This window comes from Erinaceus europaeus, chromosome 7, assembly GCF_950295315.1.
Source record: "Erinaceus europaeus chromosome 7, mEriEur2.1, whole genome shotgun sequence".
NCBI lineage: Eukaryota > Metazoa > Chordata > Mammalia > Eulipotyphla > Erinaceidae > Erinaceus > Erinaceus europaeus.
Genome location: NC_080168.1, coordinates 110,581,360 through 110,603,516, shown reverse-complemented (window position 1 = coordinate 110,603,516; position 22,157 = coordinate 110,581,360). Strand labels below are relative to the sequence as shown.

The window sequence follows — 22,157 nt, the reverse complement described above, 5'->3', positions numbered from 1 at the left end:
CCTAGCCCAGTATTTTAATGAAATGGATGTGACCAGAGCACTGCTCAACTCTGACTTATGGTGGTGCAATGGACTGAACCTGTTACCAAGAGCCTCAGGCATGAGAGCCTCTTTGCATAACCACTATACTGTCTCCCCAGCCCACTGCTTTAATGTTTAATTTCTGATAGAGACAGTAATTGAAAGGGAGATAGGATTAGAGACACTTGTAGCGCTGTTTCGCCACTTGTGAAGTTTCACCCCTGCAGGTGGGGAACAGGGGCTTGAACAAGGGTCCTTGTGCATGGTAACACCAACCAGGTATGCCATCACTACCTCCTTTTTTTAAAGATTCATTTAATTACTCATGAGAGGTGTGTGAGAGAAAGCCAGGGCATCACTCCGGCATATGTGCTGTTAGAGATTGAACTCAAGACTCGATGCTTAAAAGCCAGCACTCGGTCCTCTACCCCTCCCGGGCTTCTGCAAGTCTTCTCCAAGGGTCCGAATGAAGGCTAAGATATGAAACCCAGATCTTCAATCACTCACTCAGGATACATATTTGAAAAGCGACCGTTTATTAGAACCGATACAAGAGTATGAAAAGAGGGAAAGAGGGTGGGAGGGGGAGAGCAGGAGGTCTGCACTGGATGTCAGTTGTGGAAACACATAAATTGCCTACTTTGAAACATTTACATTTAAAAGGCGAATATATATATAATATATATATATTATATATATATAATCACTTACCCAAAAGGGGAAAAAAAAAGCAAACATGTTTGGCTGAAATAAAAACCAAGAAAACACAACCAAAACTCCCCCACAAACCAAAATTGTCCATCGAGAGAATTCAATTTCCCATTTTCCCACTCGGAAATCTAGCTACAAAATGAGATTTGTTTGGCTACTGAAGATGGCACCGAATGCTGAGTCTCTTTAGAGGTCCCTTCCCATCCTGTGGGAAGTCAGCAGCCATGGGCACTGGGCAGGGTATCAAACTGCTTTCTCATCCTTCAGGACTCCAGAGAACTGACGGGTACCAGCAGTGCTAGGCGAACAGAGGAGCAGAGTGACAGAGCTTGGGGAATCTGAAGTGTGACCACAGTAAGAGGCCAGGACCTTGTGCTTTTCTTGGGTTACAGAGCTGGGGTCAAGGAGAGGGAAAGGAGAAAGAGCCCCCTTGGGGAGAGGGGCTGGTTGGGCCCCTAAACTGAGATGGATGTAAGGCTCTTAAGCCCAAACTTGGGTAAACAAATAGTATCTAAAGTTTCCCCAACCCAGAGGGGAAAATGGGCAAAGTCAGGTTCAGACTGTGGACACCAAGAGATGACAAATGCTGAATACAGTGAATTAAAAAACAAAAGAAACAAACAAAAAAACATTAAGGAATATCAATACCCAATTGTAAGTGTTAAACATCTCTAAAAAAAAAGTTGTTTTTTTCCAGTGTGACTTTTTCTTTTTGGTGGGTAACAAGAAATAGTTGTTTAATGAACCAGCTGGGGAGGTGAAGGCTTGGGTACAGAAACCACGAATTACAGGGATAAGTCCGGGGCTAAGCAACAACACAGATCAAACCCACTGAGTTTGTTTTGCTCCTGAGACAGTCCATGTCTGTCCCAAGGAAATGAGACCTTCATTTCTAACCTGCAGAGAGAAGCAAACAGTAACATCCCTGTCTCATTACTCCCTAATCTAATATTCTTGGGCCAGAAACAGTCCCTTTATGGATGCAAAACAGAATACTAAGTGCCTTCCCCCATGACACCTTAAAAGTCTGGACTATTTAGACTCCAACATTTACAAAAACACTGTCAACATCTGAACTAGCAGCTTTGATGAGGGTGGGGGAAGGCAGAAAACTCACTGAGGTCACTAAGTAGTTTGACCTTAAAGTCTGTGTCAGGCCTAGACTTCAGATCTAGGCATCTTCCACCAAGGACCCCAGAGTATTCTATCAACTTGGATTTACAGTGCCTCACAACGCCCCCGTGAGGTAGGTCAGTATTATTACCCCCATTTGACAGATGGGGAACTGAGGCATTGGAAGAAGTGACTTGCCCAAGGTCAGCCATTACCAATCAGTTAAGGAGGTTGGCACACAGTCAGCATCCACTCAGTTCTTGTTCCACTCCCTAAAGCATTTTATGTCTTCAATTACACTCAGGAACAAAAGGAAGTTGGTGGGCTCACCTCAGTCTGCAAATTAGATGGACTCAATCAACCCACACACAAATTAGGGCCCACTAAATATGAAGAATAAACACTCCTTGGAGAAATCAACTGCTTCTGAGAGTCATGTTAACGGATGTTTTGAAGAGAAAACATTCTCATCACTAAGGATATATATTTTTTTGTCAAAAAGCATCCACTTTATACTGTCACACTGGTTTCCTAAAGTTCTGTACTGAGTATCCCAAGTTCTCAATGGCCCAGAAGCAACAGCATATTCAAGGGGACAAGGGGAGAGCTATCTTCTCAGCAGTGGCTGGGACTGCAGGGACACTGGGAAAGGTTAACAATGGCAGCAGCAGTATTCTCTACAGGCTAAGCTGGGAGCAAGCACAGGAATCCTAGCACCACCAAACACCTTCCTAGTGCTTCTGGTCTCTCCCCCAACAGCCGGGAGCAACGCCTTTCTAACCTTTCTGTCCCAACTCAACTTCCAGAGGTGTAGCATTTTCATTGGCATCTATCTTAAGAGTAAGACTATAAATGGTGATTCCTACTTTTCCACTTAGGGAGATAAGACAAAGTATTTCTTTTAGTTTCTCAGAGATTCTGGTAATATTTTGTTCTTCCTGCTAGAGACATAACCTTTTGAGTAAAAGCAAAACAGCCTCACACTATCTCCCTTTTTTGAATTGACACTGTATTTTGGTAGAAACCATGCTAATCCTTGATTCAAAAATCAGATGAAAACAAGACACACTCAGCCCTGATTTAGAAACAAATCATAAAGATGCTAGAAACGGACTGAGTTTTTTAAAGTTCTATGACAAGATTAAACTCAAGTTTCCTCAGGTTTTGAAAAATCTCCAGGGAAGAGGCCCTTCCCATTCCTGTCCTCTGTACCCCAAGAAGCAGCGAAAGCAGCAGAACTACACACAACAGACGCTGAAAGAATGATTTATCAGCACAACAGCTGATATATAATGTCCACTTGGGATACTTGAGTCTCATAAAAGGCCAACTATTACAAGTCCTAAATATAAACCTTTTTTCCCTGACTGCTGATCATGCTAAATAAGTCCAGGTGATGAGAAAGCTCAAGACTGATTAAAGCAGCAATGACAGTTCAGATTCAGTCTACATTTGAAACTTCTCACAAAGTGTGACAAACTGGCCACTGGGGCCTGTATCAAATATAAGGGTCACACTTGCCAATGCCAGGGGACATCACGAGAGAGAGACAGAGAAAGAATGACAAGATAAAAAGTTCACTGCATTCAATTTGGTCTAATTTCTTGATAATAGTTTCCTATTAGATTTTCCGATTAATACTGATGGCTCTTACCTAGGCTGTGATAATTAGGTTTTGATCTATTGTGACATTAATGGTCACAATCAGTTGACTTTGAAATCGTCTTAATTAATGGCTCTTCCCTTGTCTGTGCCCTCCCCACAACACCATTTTTAACTCCTTCTCTACTGACCTTAGAGACAAATAGCATTAGAACAAACACTTCCTTATAAACCAAGATTTTAAAACTATTTTCAAACATTTCTGTAACAGAGAAGCCACGAGAAGAAGGTGAAATGAGTTCAGGATGAAAAGGCAAGAGAGCATGCTATTGGCAAATAGGTTGAATCCCACCTTCAAAAGCAACCCAAGGCAAGCATGATACTCAAGTGGTGATGACAAGTCAAAGCAACTTGAGACAAAATGAGGTAGATTAAAATTCAAGAAATGCAACTCAAGCAAGAAGCAACTAGCATTGCTTTTATCAACTTGTCATTTTCCTGGACAGTTTAGAATTTACTTCTGGGGTTTTAAACTTTCAAAGTCAGTCAACTCTCAGTTATCCAGCAGAGGAACAAATCTTTTTCTGGTGGTCACAAGGATCAGAACTAAGAAACTGCTTAAGGCTTGTCCTTCAACCCTGTCAGGCCTTAGCCTACACCTCCCTTAGTTGGATTGAATCTGAAGCTCCAAGGTGTGTGTGCCTTTCTGGTGGTTTCCACAAAACGGCAGTAAGTCTCTGCTTAGAAATCACCCTCAAGTGCTCAAGAAAACTACCTTCCCCAGAACAGAGGCCCAGGTGTTAAAAGATGTACCTGCACACCCAAACCCCCCCCCCCCCGCCCAAAGCAAATCTAAATAGGTACCAATTTTAGGCTTACGGTCAGTCTCAAGCTAATTCCTCCAAAAGGGAGGAGAAACTGAAATCGGTGCAAGTCACTCTAACAGAAATCCTTGCAAGAATGAATGTTACACTAACAGATGACTGAGTCTGCAAGGTAGCACTCTGCACTAATAAGGATTAAGTATACTCTAAACTGCTTTGGCAAGGAACCTAAAACAGACCCAAACCAAGGGGAATCTCAATCTCTATTCACCTGTCATCTTCTCTCATGAAGAGCAGCATTTCCAGTTAGCCTTCAGTTGTCTTTATACTCTGACATAAAAGAAGCCCTGATTGTGGCATCTCGACAGCCAGCTAACTTATTTAACCCAAGGTTACATATTTAAGGCCAAGTGTCACTCTCCTAATTTTAGGGCCACAAACTATACTCACATCATTTTTTTTTCTTTTCCTGTCCCCAAATTAGAAATGTGTAACCATTTATAAGATTTATTAAACTGAATTATTAATGGGCAGTTTGCCCACAACACTATGAAAGCGCTTTTGAGGTCAGGGACTGCATCTTTCCTCCAACTTTGTAGCCACAGGACCAAAACATATTATTGAATGAATTGTTAACACAGACTAATGTGGATGGAACAAAGTCTGCTCAACATAAACTCGCCACCATTAATCAGGATAGTATACATTCTTGGGTGCAAGGTAGATAACATCTCTATTTTTGAAAGCATACTTTTGAGTAATTTTAAGTTTTGTTTTTTGTTGTTGTTATCTTTAATTTATTTGATAGAGACAGCCAGAAATTGAGAGGGAAGAGGGTGATAGAGAGGGACAGAGACAGACACACCAGCAGCACTACTTCACCACTCGTGAAGCTTCCCCACTGCAGGTGGGGACCAGGGGCTCTAACCTGTTACCTTATGCACTATAACATGTGCGCTCAACCAGGTGCACCACTACCTGGTTCCTGAAAGCAAGCTTTTGTAATTGATAAATGCCAGCATGCAGCTGAAACACAGTGGGTACAAGCGCTGCCGAGATACCAGTGTGTTGCTTACTGATCGAATAAATAAGGCAACAAACCACAACACTATACTTCTTTACTCTAAGCATTGAAACCAAAACAATGAAGTTATAGGTGAAGGGTGAACTTTCCGTATTTCAAAATCTAATGACATATTCCCTCCTAGGATTTTCATGTCACTGCAAAGTAGTTTCTGAAGGTCCTGAATTCAAATTCTAAGAGTTAAGACAAATCCATTTCCCCAGTTCAAACACAGAATACCCTCCCCCTAGTTATCCCCCCCCCAATACCTCACTGTGTCTTAGGTCTTACACAAAAATCAACAAAATCAGGTGGGGGGGGGACAGCATACTGGTTATTCAAATAGACTCTCATGCTTGAGGCTCCTAAGTCCCAGGTTCGATCCCCCCCACACACCAACATAAGCCAGAGCTCAGCACTGCTCTGGTGTTTCTCTCTTTATCTGTCTCTCTTAAAACTAAATTAAAAAAAAAAATCAACAAAGTCATAAGATGAAGACCCCAAGTATCTTCCCCAAGGCTATAATTTGACCTAAATATAAGGAAAATCGACTGTGGAGTGGCTAGAGCACACTACTGACAACTGTTAAGAATAAGTGAACTAGCCAAATTCTGAGAGCATGGTAACCTTTCACCAGTAACAGAGTAGTCTGCATCTGGGGAATAGTCAACAGCCATCTCAGCCATGCTGAGCAGCATCACAGGTTCAAATGCTCTCCTGGGCAGACAAATCAAGTAATAAAATGATCTGCCTCTCTTCCAGCTCAAAATGGGTGCTTCCAGGACAGCAAAACAGCTCACTTGAAAGGTGTGCCGCTTTGTCATGTGTGTGACCCTCACTGAATTAAAGAAAGCTTCAGTGATCTCTCACCCTGTCAAAAGAGGGAGGGGGAGGAAGGAAGGGGGAAGGAGGGAGTTGCTTGCAGGAGAACCAACATTCCTAACACCGGTCTCAACATGAGGACATCTGCACAGCCCCAGGCTAAGGAAAGTGGTTACACTAACCCTGAAAGGGTCTGGTAGGCAAACTTCTGCTACACCCTGGGAAAGAGGCCTTAGATGCCGATTGCTGTAAATCAGAATCAGAAAGACACTATGAGAGAGGACTAGACAGAGAGATAGTATACTTCAAGCACAGAGACCTAGATAGTTTAGACTGGCTGCTCCCTGTCTATTAACTCTTTTGTAAGGAGAAAGCCCATGAAAACAGATTCCTGTTTGAAGTTTCAGCTTTCTAAGGCCTAGGACAGTCCAGAACTCAGACTAACAAATGCCAGAAAGTCATCTGGTTTCCTTTCTGTTGAGGGCTAATACCAGCCTTGGTCTCTGGTTCCTTACATTCCTATAGGAGCAGTTGAAGGTAGAAAGGGAAAGGCCAACATTTATTTTGACATAATCAGAACACAGTCAGGATTACAGTAATTATGGACAGAAAAAGATGGAGTAAAGAGTAAGGTAAGGGATGATAAGTATGTGATTCCAGAGTTATTCTGTTAAAAGGAAATCAAACTGAATTTTTTTTTTTTCTTTTTGGTGGAACTGGAGCCTTCAACACGTTGAGATTTCACCACTCTCAACTATTTTTTTTTTCCATTCAAATAGATACAAAGAGGGAGGAGGAAATAAGATTGACAATTATTTAAATATTACTTGTAACTGTGGTACCCACGTATCCCAGGTTTCTTAGTACCAACCTCTGTACCAAATAACTTTGTTCTGTTCACTGTCCACATGCTAGATTTTGACTTTTAAAAATATGTGGTCATGGGGGGGCCGGGTGTTAGGGCAGCGGGTTAAAGTGCACATGACACGAAGCTCAAGGACTGGCGTAAGGATACCAGTTCGAGCCCCAAGCACTCCACCCACAAGGGGTCGCTTCCCAGGCATTGAAGCAGGTCTGCAAACTATCTATCTTTCTCTCCCCCCCGTCTTCCCCTCCTCTCTTGATTTCTTTTTGTCCTATCCTAGAGCAATAACAACAAGGGCAAAAAAAAAGGGGGGGGGGGAATGGCCTCCAGGAGCAGTGGATTGGTCGTACTGGCACCGAACCCCATCGATAAGCCTGGAGGCATAAAAAAAAGAATATGTGGTCACGGTAGTTTTACATGCTGTCTGTCAGCTCCTGAGAAAACACACACTGACTACATGACACAATCATTTTCTTCCCTGCAAATTGAGAAGCCTCCTTGCCGGGCCTGTTTTAGCTTTCTCCTATCTTCTCTGATGTAGCTGATCTCCTTGGTTACTTCTCTGACCAATTTATTTTCTGACCACTCTTCTCTTTCAGATATCTATCAGTTTAAGTACTAACAACTATCAATTACCCAGCTCCTGATGTAGGCCTTTAATTCTTTCAGAGAGGGAAGATGGAGATAATACTCCTGCCTAGTTGAGGTACGTGCTGAGTTCTTACCCAATCACATTACAATTCAAAAAGATTTTCCCAGATCACTTAAACCAAAAGCTTCATTGTTCTAGTCTGTCATGTCATGGCAGCAACAGCTGTCTACTCAACTGTGCATTATAATTCTGGACATAATTTATATAAGCACACAGATTTCAATCAGCAGCTGAACAGAGAGTCAATGTTAACAAAAGCTATGCATGGGTATGTGATTTCCTATTATTTGGCTCATCTGTAAACCGGAGCAATCTACTCATTCTCATAAGTCTGAATAATGTAGAAATATTTGAATGCTACTGAACAGACAGCAAGCAGTATGACGTTAAAATCAAAAGCACTAACAAAAATAACTTCAACGACTAATGAACTCTAGAGTTAAGGCTATTTCAAACATTTATTCTTTTTTCCTCAGCTTTGGGCTGGGACAAAGATGATCAAAACTCTACAAATTTAACAGGGTAGATATACTAATGCTATGCAAATGCCTGAGGCTCCAAAGTCCCAGGTTCAACCCCCCATGCAAACCAGAAATGAACAGTGCTCTGGAAAAGGGGAAAAAAACAAACAAAAAAAACCAGCACCGCCCTGAAATTCTCTCTTAGTCTTGTTTCTCTAGCTCCATCCTCCACCCTCACCCCAACTACCAGAAGAAAAGGGCAGAGAAGTGGGACATTTGGGGGGGAGGGGGTTCAAAGCTAGAATGGTATGATGAGAACAACATTTTCTTGGTATATTTACAAAACAAGAAGCTAAACAAGAGCAAATTTGTTGAGTGGGGCTGTGTCAACATGCCAACACCAGGACCTGTCACTCTGGAAATAAGAATATAACCAAAATTTAGAGGGTAGAAAAAAAAAAAATTAACACTGGAGACTATTGGTGGTAAACCCAAGTTAACAAAACAGAAAATGTTGGACTATAAATGTTATGAATATTCAAAATTGATACTGTGGCCAACAGTTCCCCTCCATGAGTTCCCCACTGAAAATAATGGCATGAAGGGGAAACGAGACCACTGAGAAGCGAGGGTCAGGTCTGAAGCCTCTTTGGTAACAGGAATGCTTTGGGAGGCCACAAAGTTGGCAGAGTTGGAGGGTGCCTAGCACCTTGGCACAAACAAGCACCAGGCAGTCACTCACACCTACAAATATTAAATATAGAATCCAAAATGAGGGATGGAAGGCAATAATATATATAATACACAGATGCCTGCCAGATGTGATAATATAAAGACAGCTGTATCCTACCCCATCATCCTCATATACTAACTAAAAATCTCCAGTTAGTAATTTTGTCATTTTATGACAGAGGGCACCACCTTACAGAAGCAGAAGCAGGGGTTACTAAGAAACAAGGTCAAAAGACCTGCGGCTAAAAGGAGTGCCTTGGTAAACTGCATTGTAACATTTGAAGTCCTCCAAAGGATGGAGCTACTCAGGGAGGATGAGTGTGAATGAACAATAAAGGGTGGCCCAGAAGACCACACGAAGAGCCCTGTATTCTCCTGGGTAGAGCAGATTAAAGCTGGGAAAACCCCAACAGGTAGGCAGTTGCTACTGGCTTTTTAAAAAGATAGGCAACATCTTTTCCATCCCAACATTTCAAAACAAAAGGCCAGCTGGTCATCAACAAATCAACCAAATCAAGAAACCAAACTGATCATTGTTGTAACAAAATCTCCAATCCAGAGAAGCTCAAGATTCTAAGGTGATTAAAAAGTTAGAACTCATTTGATGGTTAAGGGAGCAGGAGGAGGAGATATGGGCAAAAGAAAACTCATGAGAATTACATACAGTATGTAAATAAATGCCTGGTCTTCACAGAGACACTTATCATGAATCAGACCATCAGTTATGTTACAAGAGAACCAATACCAACATTTCTCCTGTGGAGCACAGTGATAAGCACATTTTTATCGATGTGTTTAGGATGAAGGGGGTGGGTAGAGGGAGAGGAGGCAGGGAGGTGAATGTATTATATACAAAGAGAAATGTTGGAGAGCAGCCCTTTCTTTAGCTCTTTGCTGTTTCTTTCTCTTTGTTTTCCGCGTCCTCTGGATACGCATGCCACGTCAGTCTCTCTTCATAAAATGCTATCACAATCTGTGGACACTTTACATTAGCTTCTTTTGCCAGAACCAAGTCTGCTTCATCTGTGTCTTTCCTGGAGAGAAATATAAAACTTAGAAGGAGAGAATTTCAAAGTAAGTTTGTCTCTAAGTACAGGTCTAGGTCATCAGACAGGATTAGCAGATTTGATTTTCTCTCCATCTAGATTTCTAAGTGAAAAGGACCTTAGTAGTTCAAGATTCCTAAAGAGAAACTTGAATTAATGACTGTCATTTAACTACAATATTAGACATGGGAGTCTCTGACTATAACTTAGAAGCAAAATATAGCCAAGTTTAGCCAAAAAGCTTGAAAATTATACTGCTTCCATAATGTTTAGTGTTATAGATGACCATGTAAATGAGCAATAAAAAACTATATTCACTTCTACTGATCATAATAAACTTATTAGTCTACATTCTCAATATCTAAGAAACTCCTAACCTTTCTCTTCTCATAGACTTTTAAACACTCGTTCTTTTGCTCGTAATCAAATTAGAAAGAAAACACTCAGTACTTCTAAGAGAGTCATGGAGAATGTAAAATGTATCCACTAAAATTAAACGCAAGGATTAGCTGTAAATTTTAGTTATTCAAGTTATATGGGTTCTATTAAAATGTATAACAATGTATAACAACAACAACAACAAAAATCTACAAAGTAACCAGAATTCAAAATCAAGAAAAAACTTTTTCTTAAGACCCCAGGTTCAAGTCCCACACTCTACAAGAGCACCATGGATAGCAAGCACTTGGGGGACACACACCCAGGATGGTGAAGTGGTGCTGCAATGTCTCTTGAAAACAGACTAAGAAAAGGGACCTGAGAGGGCTGCTGAACATGTGAAAGGCCTCAGCGCTACATTTGAAAAAAAAGATGTGTGTGTGTGTTTAATTAAAATTCCACTGATGTAAGCAAAGACATCTACCTCTTTTTCTAGAAAACTGAGATATTGGGAGTCGGGCTGTAGCGCAGCGGGTTAAGCGCAGGTGGCGCAAAGCACAAGGACCAGCATAAGGATCCCGGTTCGAACCCCGGCTCCCCACCTGCAGGGGAGTCGCTTCACAGGCGGTGAAGCAGGTCTGCAGGTGTCTATCTTTCTCTCCCCCCTCTGTCTTCCCCTCCTCTCTCCATTTCTCTCTGTCCTATCCAACAACGACAACAACAATAATAACTACAACAATAAAACAACAAGGGCAACAAAAGGGAATAAATAAATAAAAATAAATGAAATTTAAAAAAAAAAAGAAAAGAAAACTGAGATATTTAATTCATAGATTAAATATTATGGGTAAGAAGTAGAGGGGGAAAACATAGTTTAGAGCAGACACTCCAGTCTGGACTGTGGTAGGAAGAGCTAGCTATGAGAATGTAAATCATAAGTAACACATGGCTGAATGGAAAAACCAGTATACACACTGCTCCTCAGACAAAACACGATTCCTTCATACAGACTTCTGAGTAGTTGAACAACAGAATTTCAACCAAAAAAAAAAACATTAAATTTTGGATGATATAATTGTTTTTAAATATTTATGTATTTATTCCCTTTTGTTGCCTTTGGTTTTATTGTTGTAGTTATTATTATTGATGTTGTCATTGTTGGATAGGATAGAGAGAAATGGAGAGAGATGGGAAGACAGAGAGGGGGAGAGAAAGATAGACACCTGAAGACCTGCTTCACTGCTTATGAAACGATTCCCCTGCAGGTGGGGAGCCGGGGGCTCGAACCGGGATCCTTACAACGGTCCTTGTGCTTTGCACCACCTGCACTTAACCTGTTGCACTACCGCCCGACTCCCAGATGATGTAATTTTTAAGGTAATTAGTTCCTCTAGTAGCACTTGTCTATTTAGACACCAAACTTAAAAATCACAAGTCCAGGGGCCAGGCAGTAGCGCAGCATTAACTGGTTTAAGCGCACATGGTGCCAAGCACAAGGACCAGTGTAAGGATCCCAGTTCCAGCCCCTGGCTCCCTACCTGCAGGGAGAAAGGGGGGGGGGTCACTTCACAAGTGGTGAAGCTGATCTGCAGATATCTATCTTTCTCTCCCCTTCTCTGTCTTCCCCTCCTCTCTCCATCCTATCCAACAACAACGGCAACAAAATGGGAAGAATGGCCACCAGAAGCAGTGGATTCGTAGTGCAGGCACCGAGCCCCAGCAATAACCTGGAGGCAAAAAAAAAAAAAAAAACACCTAAAACCAAACCACAAGCCCAGAATACTTGCAAGCAGAAGAGGTAGTTAGGATCAAAATATAAATCACCTTGTCTTTAAGAAACCAAGTTAAGAGGAAATAACTATACTCTGCTCGGAGAGCCATTCTCACTAGTGAATAAATGGCATGATTTGGCCAGTATTGGTTTTAATGCTTTTTGCTGAGATAATTTTTTCTCTTCTGGACATTATTCAATGTTACTGGGCCTCAGTGATGGCAGAAAGCTTCACTCTATTCCTACCTCATGGCCATAGGCTCGTAGTCTGACGGTAAATGATTCAGAACTGTGGAAATAAATGGTTAGATCATGTTTATATTTCCTACCTCAAATCAACCATTTCTGGTATGTGGGCTAATGCAATCTGGCTTAACACCAAAAAATTAAAATATCTTAAAAATGTCCAAAATCACAGTCTATACTTCATATTGACAGTTTGGTATATCAAAGACTTGACAATCACAATTTTTGGTTGGAGAAGTTTCAGTTGTGTCACCTTAACTTCCATACAAATTCAAGTCATTGGCAAAGAAACACAATAGTAACATAAGGTATAATCTATCTCACCATTTCATTAGGAACATTAAATCGCCACAGGAATCTGTCGCCCCAATAATCTTTTCTGGTTCCAGTCCTCTCTCAAATCCCCGAGCGATATCATTGCTCTGCTATAAATAAAAGATGAAGAGAGGTTATAGCTTGCAGAAAGTCTAAGAAACTTCCTGGTTTCTTGGTTCACTAAAGTACAACAGAACTTAACATCAGTTGATACCATTTTTTTTTTGAGAGGGTCACCAATTCATAAAACTCTCAGAATTTAAGAAATCAAGGGGTGGAGAAGCGCTTAACAGCAGAGCACCTGCCTTGCACGCACGAGACCCTGGCACCACATAAGAGCAATAAGAACAAAGGCAGTAGAGCTTTGTGTGTCCTACCTCATTTAAAAAAAAGAGGAAAGAGGGCTGGGAGATAGCATGACAGCTATGCAAAAGACTCTCCTGCCTAAGGCTCTTAGGTTCCTGGTACAATCTCCAGCACCACCATAGCCAGAGCTGAGCAGTGTTCTCATATCTATCTCTATCTTTCCATCTGTATCTCTTGCTCATTAAAAATGAATTTTTTAAAAAAGTAAATTAAATAAGAGGAAAAGAAAGGGACTATAGTATCAGGTTAGTCAACGAGAGAGATGCTGGGAGATACTGTCATAAGATGGAGTTGTACAAGAAAAAGGTGCAGCTGGTAGAGTGACAGATTTACATGCCTGAGGTCCCTGAGATTCCAAGTTCAATGCCAACACCACCATATGCCAGAACCAAACAGTGCTCTGATCACTATTAAAAATAAAAGAGGCTAGGGAGATAGCACAAGGGTATACAAACCAGATTTTCACCTGGTAGGGCTTCTGCCTCACTGAGCAGACAGGCCATGCTCAAGCACTGGCACAACACGTGGGAGTAATATGGCACCTGGGTGAGCTTCAGAGCTGTGGTTTCTCTCCCTGTCTGAAGCCAGTACAACCATGCATGTACAATGCAACCGAGATATCAAGAAAAATAAAGATTGCTTATTCAAGAGGGGGAGAGAAAGATCAAAGAACCTTTATGATATAGTGCTAGAGATTGTGCTAGAGGCCCTAGTGTTCGCAGGTCCTGTGCTTGACCATTAAACCAGATCCCTAGCTACTGACCAATTATTTTTAAAGATTTATTTATTTATTTATTTATTTATTTATTTATTTATGAGAACAAGAGAGAGGAAAAAGAGAACCTGAGCATTCTTCTGGCACAAGTGATGCCTGGGATTAAACTCAGGACCTCATGCTTAAAGTTCAATGCTTTATCCAATGAACCACTTCCTGGGCTGCTGACCAATGTATTTTCAAAGATGTATTTATTAATGGGTGTAAGGGGGAGAGCATTATTCTGGCATCCTCGATGCCAGGAGTAGAATTCAGGAACTCATGCTTGAGATGAACATTTTCAATACTTTTTAGGTGTGATGAAAAAGTGAAAGCAAAACAGTAACATTTTATATAAAGTAATTTTATAACCTCAGGGAAGGTAATGAAAACTTATCTAACACAAAAGTGATCTAGAGAGACTGCCCTAATCAACTACATGCCACGCCTGATTTTTATAATAAAATCTCTTTGTTCTGGCATTCTTGTTTTTTTCTGAGATCTACAAAGCATTCGGGGTCCAGGTGGTCCCCAAAGAGATCAGAACTCACACTGGGAAGGAAATTCCATGCATGCATCAAGGGAGACACTGACTCAAAAATACAGACTCTTTGGGGGACGCCTGAGGGGAGGAGGTTCCCAGATGTGCACACAGCTGCTCACAGCTGGAAAGCTTGTGCGTGGACTGAGTCATAAATCATTGCTGGCGGCTAAAAACAGTTTGCTACATAGAAAGGGAGTGGAAGGAAAATGCCCAAGCTGCTGAAGAGGAGCAAGGCAAGGAAAATGCTAAAACTCATCATACAGGCAGTAATCTTAAATCAGGCATAATGCTTACTAACAAATTTCTTCTGCAGTGGTCAAAAAAAGACCCCCACCCCCAACCCATACCTCTAAAACACAATCACCTATCTTCCCAGCTGCCTACCTAACAGCCACTGGCACTGCTGAGAATGTTATTAGGCAGCCCAGATGAATATTACAATGTGAGAGACATTGCTTTCAAGGTCACTACCATCAGAACAAGGCCTAGGAAAAGAGCCACTCTCTGCACGGGCAGTGGCTCTAGGCCAGCTTGCTCCTTTGTAAAAGGTTGGAAACCTTAAGTAGAGAAAATACCCTGAATACATTGTGATGTTGTATGTCACAAACAGGTTGTCAGTTTTGGGCTACATTGTTTAGTTTCTTTTAGATACTCAGGCAGAAAATAAATCAAATGGCAAAAGCCAAAACACAAAAGACTAGGGAAAAAAAGGAAAAAAAAAAAATCAAGCCTTAGTTCCTCACAGAAGGGGAGGCATTCTCGAACCGTTTCAGTATAGAAGATCATATGATTGACAGACCTCATTAGAGCATGGCAAATACTCTGAGAATAAGGTCCCAGCTGGGAAATGGTTCAGCTGACAGACACAGGACTCGCATTCCAGAGGCCCCAGGTGGGATCCCTGACACCACATGTGCCACAGCAGTGCTTTAAGCGTCCCCACGGCCCCCACTCCACCCAGCTTCGCATGTGGTGACGCAATGCTGCAGGCATTTCCTTCCTTCTCTATTCCCCCCTTCCCGCTCTCACTTTTCTCTATCCCGATCAAAAGGAAAAAATAAAAGGATTCCACGAACAGTGAATTCATCATGCAGGCACCGAGCCCCAGCAATAACCCTGGTGGAATAAAAAATAAACAAAATCTTTCCCCTACCCTCCAGATTCTAACATGCAGCCAGGGCTAAGACCTAATGCTCTAGGGTGAGCAAGATGGCCCCGCTGAGTAGTGTGCTGCTCTGCCATATGCACGGACCAGGACTGAGCCTGGCCTCTGTTTCAACGGAGAAAATGTCACTGTTGCAGTGTTGTAGTCAGTCTCTCTGTCTCTATCTTTGTTGGGGGGGGGGGTCATCCCAGAGTGGTGAAGCCTTGGTGATGACCAAAAAAAAAAAAAAAAAATGCCTATGTTAATACTAGAAATTTAGAAGTAGACTTAGACTTTAACATTGCAACATTAGTTACAAAGAGCCAGAGATCAGAAACCAACTGAATCAAACCAAAATTTTATACATTTTTCAAAACAAACAAAAAAGATTCCAAAGGAATGAGAAAAATAACCTTTCAAAAAATTTCAGCTGGTAGAGCACAGTACCCTCATGCCTGAAGTTCCTGTTTGATGCTGGAACAGCAAACATTGCCATGTGCAGAGACTCCCAGCTCCCGCCTGCAGAGGGGAAGTTTCACAAGCTATGATAGAGTGCTGCAGGTACGCCTCTTTATCTCTTCTCCTCTTTCTCCCCCCTGGCCCCCACAATCTCTCTCACTTTCTCTTTCACTGAACTGAACATTTAAAAATAGTTAACTAGTTGGCACAGTGGATAGTGTTGAATTCTCAAGCATGAGGTTTGAGTTTGGCCCCTGGTATTGTATGTGCAAGAACAGTGCTCTGGTTTTCAATCTTGTCTCATTAATCAATATATTTTAAAAAACAGAATAGTTAGCAGGTGGTGCAAAGTGCAAGGACCAAGGACCAGGGTAAGGATCCCAGTTCAAGCCCCCGGCTCCACACCTGCAGGGGAGTCATTTCACAAGCTGTGAAGCAGGTCTGCAGGTGTCTATCTTTCTTTCCCCCTCTCTGTCTTCCCCATCTCTCTCCATTTCTCTGTCCTATCCAACAATGACAACATCAATAACAACAACAATAAACAACAAGGACAACAAAGGGGAATAAATATTTTTTAAAAAATAGAATAGTTAACTGTATGCTATGTGAATTTCACTCAAAAAAAAAAAAAAAAGAGCTAACCCTCCAAACATGAGGAGGGTTAGCCTCAGCCTTAGTGCTGCATATGCCAATGTGGTACTCTGATTCTCTATCATTAGCAGATACATGTCTTTAAGGAAAGAATTGAACTGGAATTAATTGAAACTAAGTTACCTTTGGAACAAAAGTGAAAAGAAAGGGGTGTGCATTCTGTCCCTTAAAAACAAACTACCAAGCTGTCTCGTAGGTAACACAGTCGTTAGAGCACTGGGCTTTTGACCATAGAGTTCTAAGTTCAATTCCCAGTTTTGTATATGCCAGAGGGATGTTCTGTTTCTGTCATCTCTCTGATTAATAAAAATTCACAAAAGACACACCCTCCCTCTCAGATATCTTGGCTATCTTATTTATGGAGAAGGGAAGGAATTTCTGATTAATTTACAGGGGTTCAACTTTGTTACCTAAATATAATTCAATAAACATAAACTTCATTTTACCCTCATCCAGGAGAGGGCGCTACAGTTTTACTAAAACGCCTCTGTGGAAGGTCTTTTGTTCAATTTACTCTGTAGGTCATAATAGAAATAATCAAAAAAGCCTTTGTGAGTGGCAAAACAACAGTTTATGGGGGAAATGAGGAAAGGAAGCTTACCTCTCTCTTTTTTTTTGATTTGATATCATCAGCATTATTAGAGAAATTAGATTTCCTCTTGTTAGTTTCTGACTTCTCTCTGGGCTTGTTATTTTCACCCTCCTTCATCTTCTTATATTTTTTCATAAACTCAGAAATTAGTTCAGGACAATCCAAATTTTTCTCTGGTTCCCAAGTATTGTGCTCCCTGGGAAAGGAAAATAAATTTAATGCCTTAACGAAAACAAATAAGCAAATGGTGGTGATGGTGGTGAGGGGAGTGAAACCTTATGCCTAAAAGAATCAAGTTTAGTCCTAGAAATTGACCCAAGAGAAATGAAAAAATATGTCCATACATATTGAGATTCGCACACAATTATTTATAGCAGTATTTTAACAACCAACAACAGTAAATAATCTAAACATCCAGTAACTGCTGAGGAAGTAAAATGTGGTACATATCTATACCTTGGAATACCACTGAGCAACAAAACGAAACAAAGTACTAATCTATACCTTGGAATACCACTGAGCAACAAAAGGAAACAAAGTACTAATCTATACTACACCCTAAAAACCTTAAAAGACTGGTCTGGGAGGTGGTCCAGTGGAGAGAAATGAGGAGAGGAGGAGGGGTGGATAGACACCTACATACCTATTTGACTGCTTGTGAAGTGACCCCCCTGAAGATGGGGAGTCAGGGAATTGAACCGGGATCCTTACGCAGGTTCTTGCGCTTTGTCCCATGTGCACTTAACCTGCTGCACTACCACCCAACCCCCCCAACTTATTATTTTTTTAAACCAGAGTGATTTAATTTCTCAACTCTAGATTGAACCAGGGATCTTAGAGCTTCAGACACGAAAGTCTTTTGTATAATTACTATTCTATCTCCCCAGTCCCAAGATTATATACTTTGAGTCCATTTAAACAAAATTTCTAGGAAATACACATTTTAAGACACAAAAGCAGGTGTTTCCCTGGCCTGGATCTTGGAATTAACTATAAATGAGTTCAAGAGAATTTTAGAACATTTGACAATGTGTAAAACTGAAGTGGGGTAAATAAAAATTATACAACTCTCTAAACAAACAAAAACTCACTGAATTGCATACTTCCGATATATGAGTTTTGTGGCATATAAATTATACTTTAGTGGTCCGGGAGGTGGCACAGTGGTAAAGCTTTGAACTCTCAAGTATGAAGTCCCGAGTTTGATCCCTGGCAGCACATGTGCCAGAGTGATGTCTTTCTCTCAGAGTGGTTCTTTCTCTCTCCTCCTATCTTTCTCATAAATAAAATCTTTTTTAAAAAAAAAATTATACTTTAATAAAGCTTTTGTTTTTTTTGCCTCCAGGGTTATCACTGGGGCTCCGTGGCTGCAGTATGAATCCACTGCTCCTAGAGGCCATCCTTCTTCCATTGTTTGTTATTGGTTAGGACACAGAGAAATAGAGAGAGACGTGTAAGACAGAGAGGGGGAAAGATAGACACACCTGCAGACCTGCTCCACTGCTTGTAAAGTGACCCCCCTGCAGGTGGGAAGCCAGGAGCTCAAATAGGAAACCAAGGTTCGCACTAAGTGCACTTAACCCACTGTGCTGCTGCCTGGCCCCCAATAAAGTTTTCAAAGACAAGTATGACCATAACAGCACTGTAAAAATAAAAACTCAAATATTAATACTGCTTTATAGATAGCCAATTAATGTGACCACATATACATAATCATTTTTGCAAACCCTGAAGAAGACAAAATAAATCATGCGGGGAGTCGGGCTGTAGCGCAGCAGGTTAAGCGCAGGTGGCGCAAAACACAAGGACTGGCGTAAGGATCCCGGTTCGAACCCCGGCTCCCCACCTGCAGGGGAGTCGCTTCACAGGCAGTGAAGCAGGTCTGCAGGTGTCTATCTTTCTCTCCCCCCTTTGTCTTCCCCTCCTCTCTCCATTTCTCTCTGTCCTATCCAACAACAACAACAACAATAACTACAACAATAAAACAACAAGGGCAACAAAAGGGAATAAATAAAATAAATATTTAAAAAATAAATAAATAAATAAATAAATCATGCATTCCCAGCTTACACTCTCCTAAATATTTTCTGTATTTCTGAAGAAGTGTAAGCTTGTTGGAGGATTAGAAATAGCTATTTACTGCAGGGGGGATGCTTCACAAGCAGCAAAGCAGGTCTGCAAGTGTCTATCTTTCCCTCTCCCTATCACCCCGCCTCTCCTCTCAATCTCTCTGACCTATCCCATAAAATGGAAAAAAAAAAAAAAGGCTGCCAGGAACAGAGGATTCGTAGTGCTGGCATAAGCCCTGGGACAAGCCCCAATGATACCCTGAAGGAAGGGGGGGAAAAGAAAAAAAAAGCTATTTAGGCGTGGGATATAGCTCAACTGGTAACAGTATGGGATTTGTATGACTTGAGTTTCTTAGTTCAAACCCCACCACTACACATGCTAGAGCTGTGCTCTGGCTTCGCTCTGTATTTCGTGTGAAAAATCTCAATCTCATTTGAAATAGTCTTTAGTCAAAATACATTTTATGTTAATAAACTAAATAATTAGATCTCATCATGTCTAGACCAACACCAACCCCTATGGAGAGCAGTCTGAAGAACTCTCGGAAGGCTAGAAATGGACCTAGCCTATGGCCCTGCAATTTCTCTCCAGGGTATAAATCCTAAAGGAATCAGACACACCGATCCAAAAAGATCAGTGTATATCTATGCATAGCAGCACAATTTGTAGTAGCCAAAACCTGGAAGCAACCTAGGTGTCCAGTAACAGATGAGTGGCTGAGAAAGTTGTGATATTTATATACAATGGAACACTACTCAGCTATTAAAAATGGTGACTTCACCTTCTTCACTCCATCATGGATGCTTAAAGGAATCATGTTAAGCCAGAAAGAGAAGGATGAATATGGGCTGATCTCACTAATAGCAGTTGAGAAATAAGGGAAACACAAAGTAGAACTTGGACTGGGTTTGGTGTACTGCACCAAAGTAAAGGGGAAGAGGGGCCTCAGGTCCTAATGCAATATGATGGAGGGAAGCCTAGGCTGGAGTACAAGTGTTTTTAAAGAAAACTGAGAAATTTTACACATGTACCAACAATTGTACTTATAGTAAATTATTAATCAACTTAATAAAATAAAGTATGTGGGAAAAAAAGGTTTTGTTTTCTTGGACCAAGGGAATACTATTATGAGGAAAACATTTGTTGGTATTATTCACAAAGTTGTGCTCTGTATTTCTGGCACAAGTTTCAGAAAACCAAACCATAAACTACACCATAAATTTATGGATTCAAGGCAAGACATGTCTACATGAGAAAAAAACAGGCATCCTTTTTCCTCTTAGATAGTAACAGGGCTTCTTTTTGGTTATAGTAAAAATTAGTTTATAATATTTCTGTAGAAATACTAGACACATAAATTGTTTTTTATAATCTCTTCATTATGTGGGAAATACATGCACTATCCATTTTAGATATTTTGTTTAAGGGGCCACACTCAGCTGAGCACACTTGTTACTATGTGAAAGGACCACCAGTCTCCATTAGTGGGAAGGCAGTACTGAAGGTATCTTCCTCTTCTACCTCCCCCTTCCTTCTCAACACAAAGTAAACAAACAAGCAACAGACACTTTGTTTATCTTCAAGACCCTGGTCTCCACCTGTGAAGGGGAAGTTCTCTCTCCCCGTTTCTGTCTCTATAAAGTGGAAAAAAGGCTACAAGGAGTGGCAGGGTGGTTGTGCAGGCACTGAATCCCAGTGATAACCTTGGTGGCATAAATAAAAGTTTCTAGAATAGCTAGAAAGATAGCTAGATGGATAGTTACTTTAAGTGTTGGGGTGTGTGTCCCACTCCTGGGCTGCTTCTTCACTCAAGTTGAGGTGGGGGGCATGGAGAAACAGCACAGCACTGGGGCATTAGCGTTTCCCATGTGTAGGTATGGACCCTACCCAGTCAGCTATCTCTTGTGACTGGCCTAGAAATAGCATAATGGTTATGCAAATAGACTCCAAAGTCCCTGGTTCAACCCCACATGCACACACCATACCAGAGCTGAGCATTGATTGCTCTGGTTAAAAATAAATAAATAAATAAATAATAAAAAGAAAGTGTTAGGACAGGAATGTGGCCAAAGACTGAAATTTCTGAGACACCTGAGATTCCAAGATTATTTTGGAAAGCTATGGACAGCAGGATCCAAGACATCTTTCTTGTTTGAATGAATAAAGTTTACCTTATCTATTCATGTGAATAGTAGCAACAATCTATACTTACACTAAAAGCATGTATAAGTATACATCTCTATACATCTACCTAACATCTCTATGACAAGTATTATTAAAACTTTTTTTCCTCCCGGGTTTCGGCACAAAAAAAAAAAAAAAAACTTTTTTTCCACAACTAGTATGTGTGTGTGTATTTTGGGGGAGTTCATCACTGCTCTGGGCTGTTTTTTCATTCAAAAGAAGTGACATCACAGTGAGGGAGTATCCTCCGCTATCACAGCATCTTCCATATGCTGCTGGGGTTCAAACCTGGGCCATAAAGGCAAAGCAAGTACCCTACCCAATGAATGTGCTATCTCTTCATCAAGTACTACTTCTTATCCTGTTTCACTAAAATCCAAGGTCATCCAACTCAAACCATGAAGAATCTAGACCCAGGCAATATGACTTCTAAGGACACATTTTCTGCCAACTCATTGTATTACCACTAAAGAAAAAAAAAATCACTATTAAAACTCCAACTCTAAGAAAGAGATTAGGGGCTATATCTTATTTTCTTCTGCTTCTTAGGAAAGGAGTGTAAGAGATCAAAGAAAACAAAACAGAAAAAATGGTGAAGCCGTGTACCCCCGCAGAGCCCGAAAGGCTGAGAAGGCACTTACTCAGAAAAGCCTTTCCACTTCAGTAGATATTCCACTTGCCCTTTCACCACACGTCTGTCTAGCACCTTCTCTACGACGTATTCCTCTTCATCCTCAGAAGAAGAGCTATCAGCTGTCCGTTTGGTTTTCT

General features: G+C 41.1%; 1 protein-coding gene across 1 annotated transcript in view; it reads right to left on the bottom strand.

Annotated features, from left to right (window-relative positions):
* Positions 1–1,434: 1,434 nt before the first annotated feature.
* The window catches only part of CBX5 (chromobox 5), a 30,314-nt gene continuing 9,591 nt past the window's right edge, over positions 1,435–22,157 (bottom strand). The window contains exons 3-6 of the mRNA XM_060193529.1: positions 22,028–22,155; positions 17,142–17,328; positions 12,632–12,732; positions 1,435–9,900 (exon numbers count right to left, since the gene is read on the bottom strand). Of these exons, the coding sequence (XP_060049512.1) occupies positions 9,750–9,900; positions 12,632–12,732; positions 17,142–17,328; positions 22,028–22,155 (567 nt within the window). The 3' untranslated portion in view covers positions 1,435–9,749. The remainder of the gene's footprint in view (positions 9,901–12,631; positions 12,733–17,141; positions 17,329–22,027; positions 22,156–22,157) is intronic.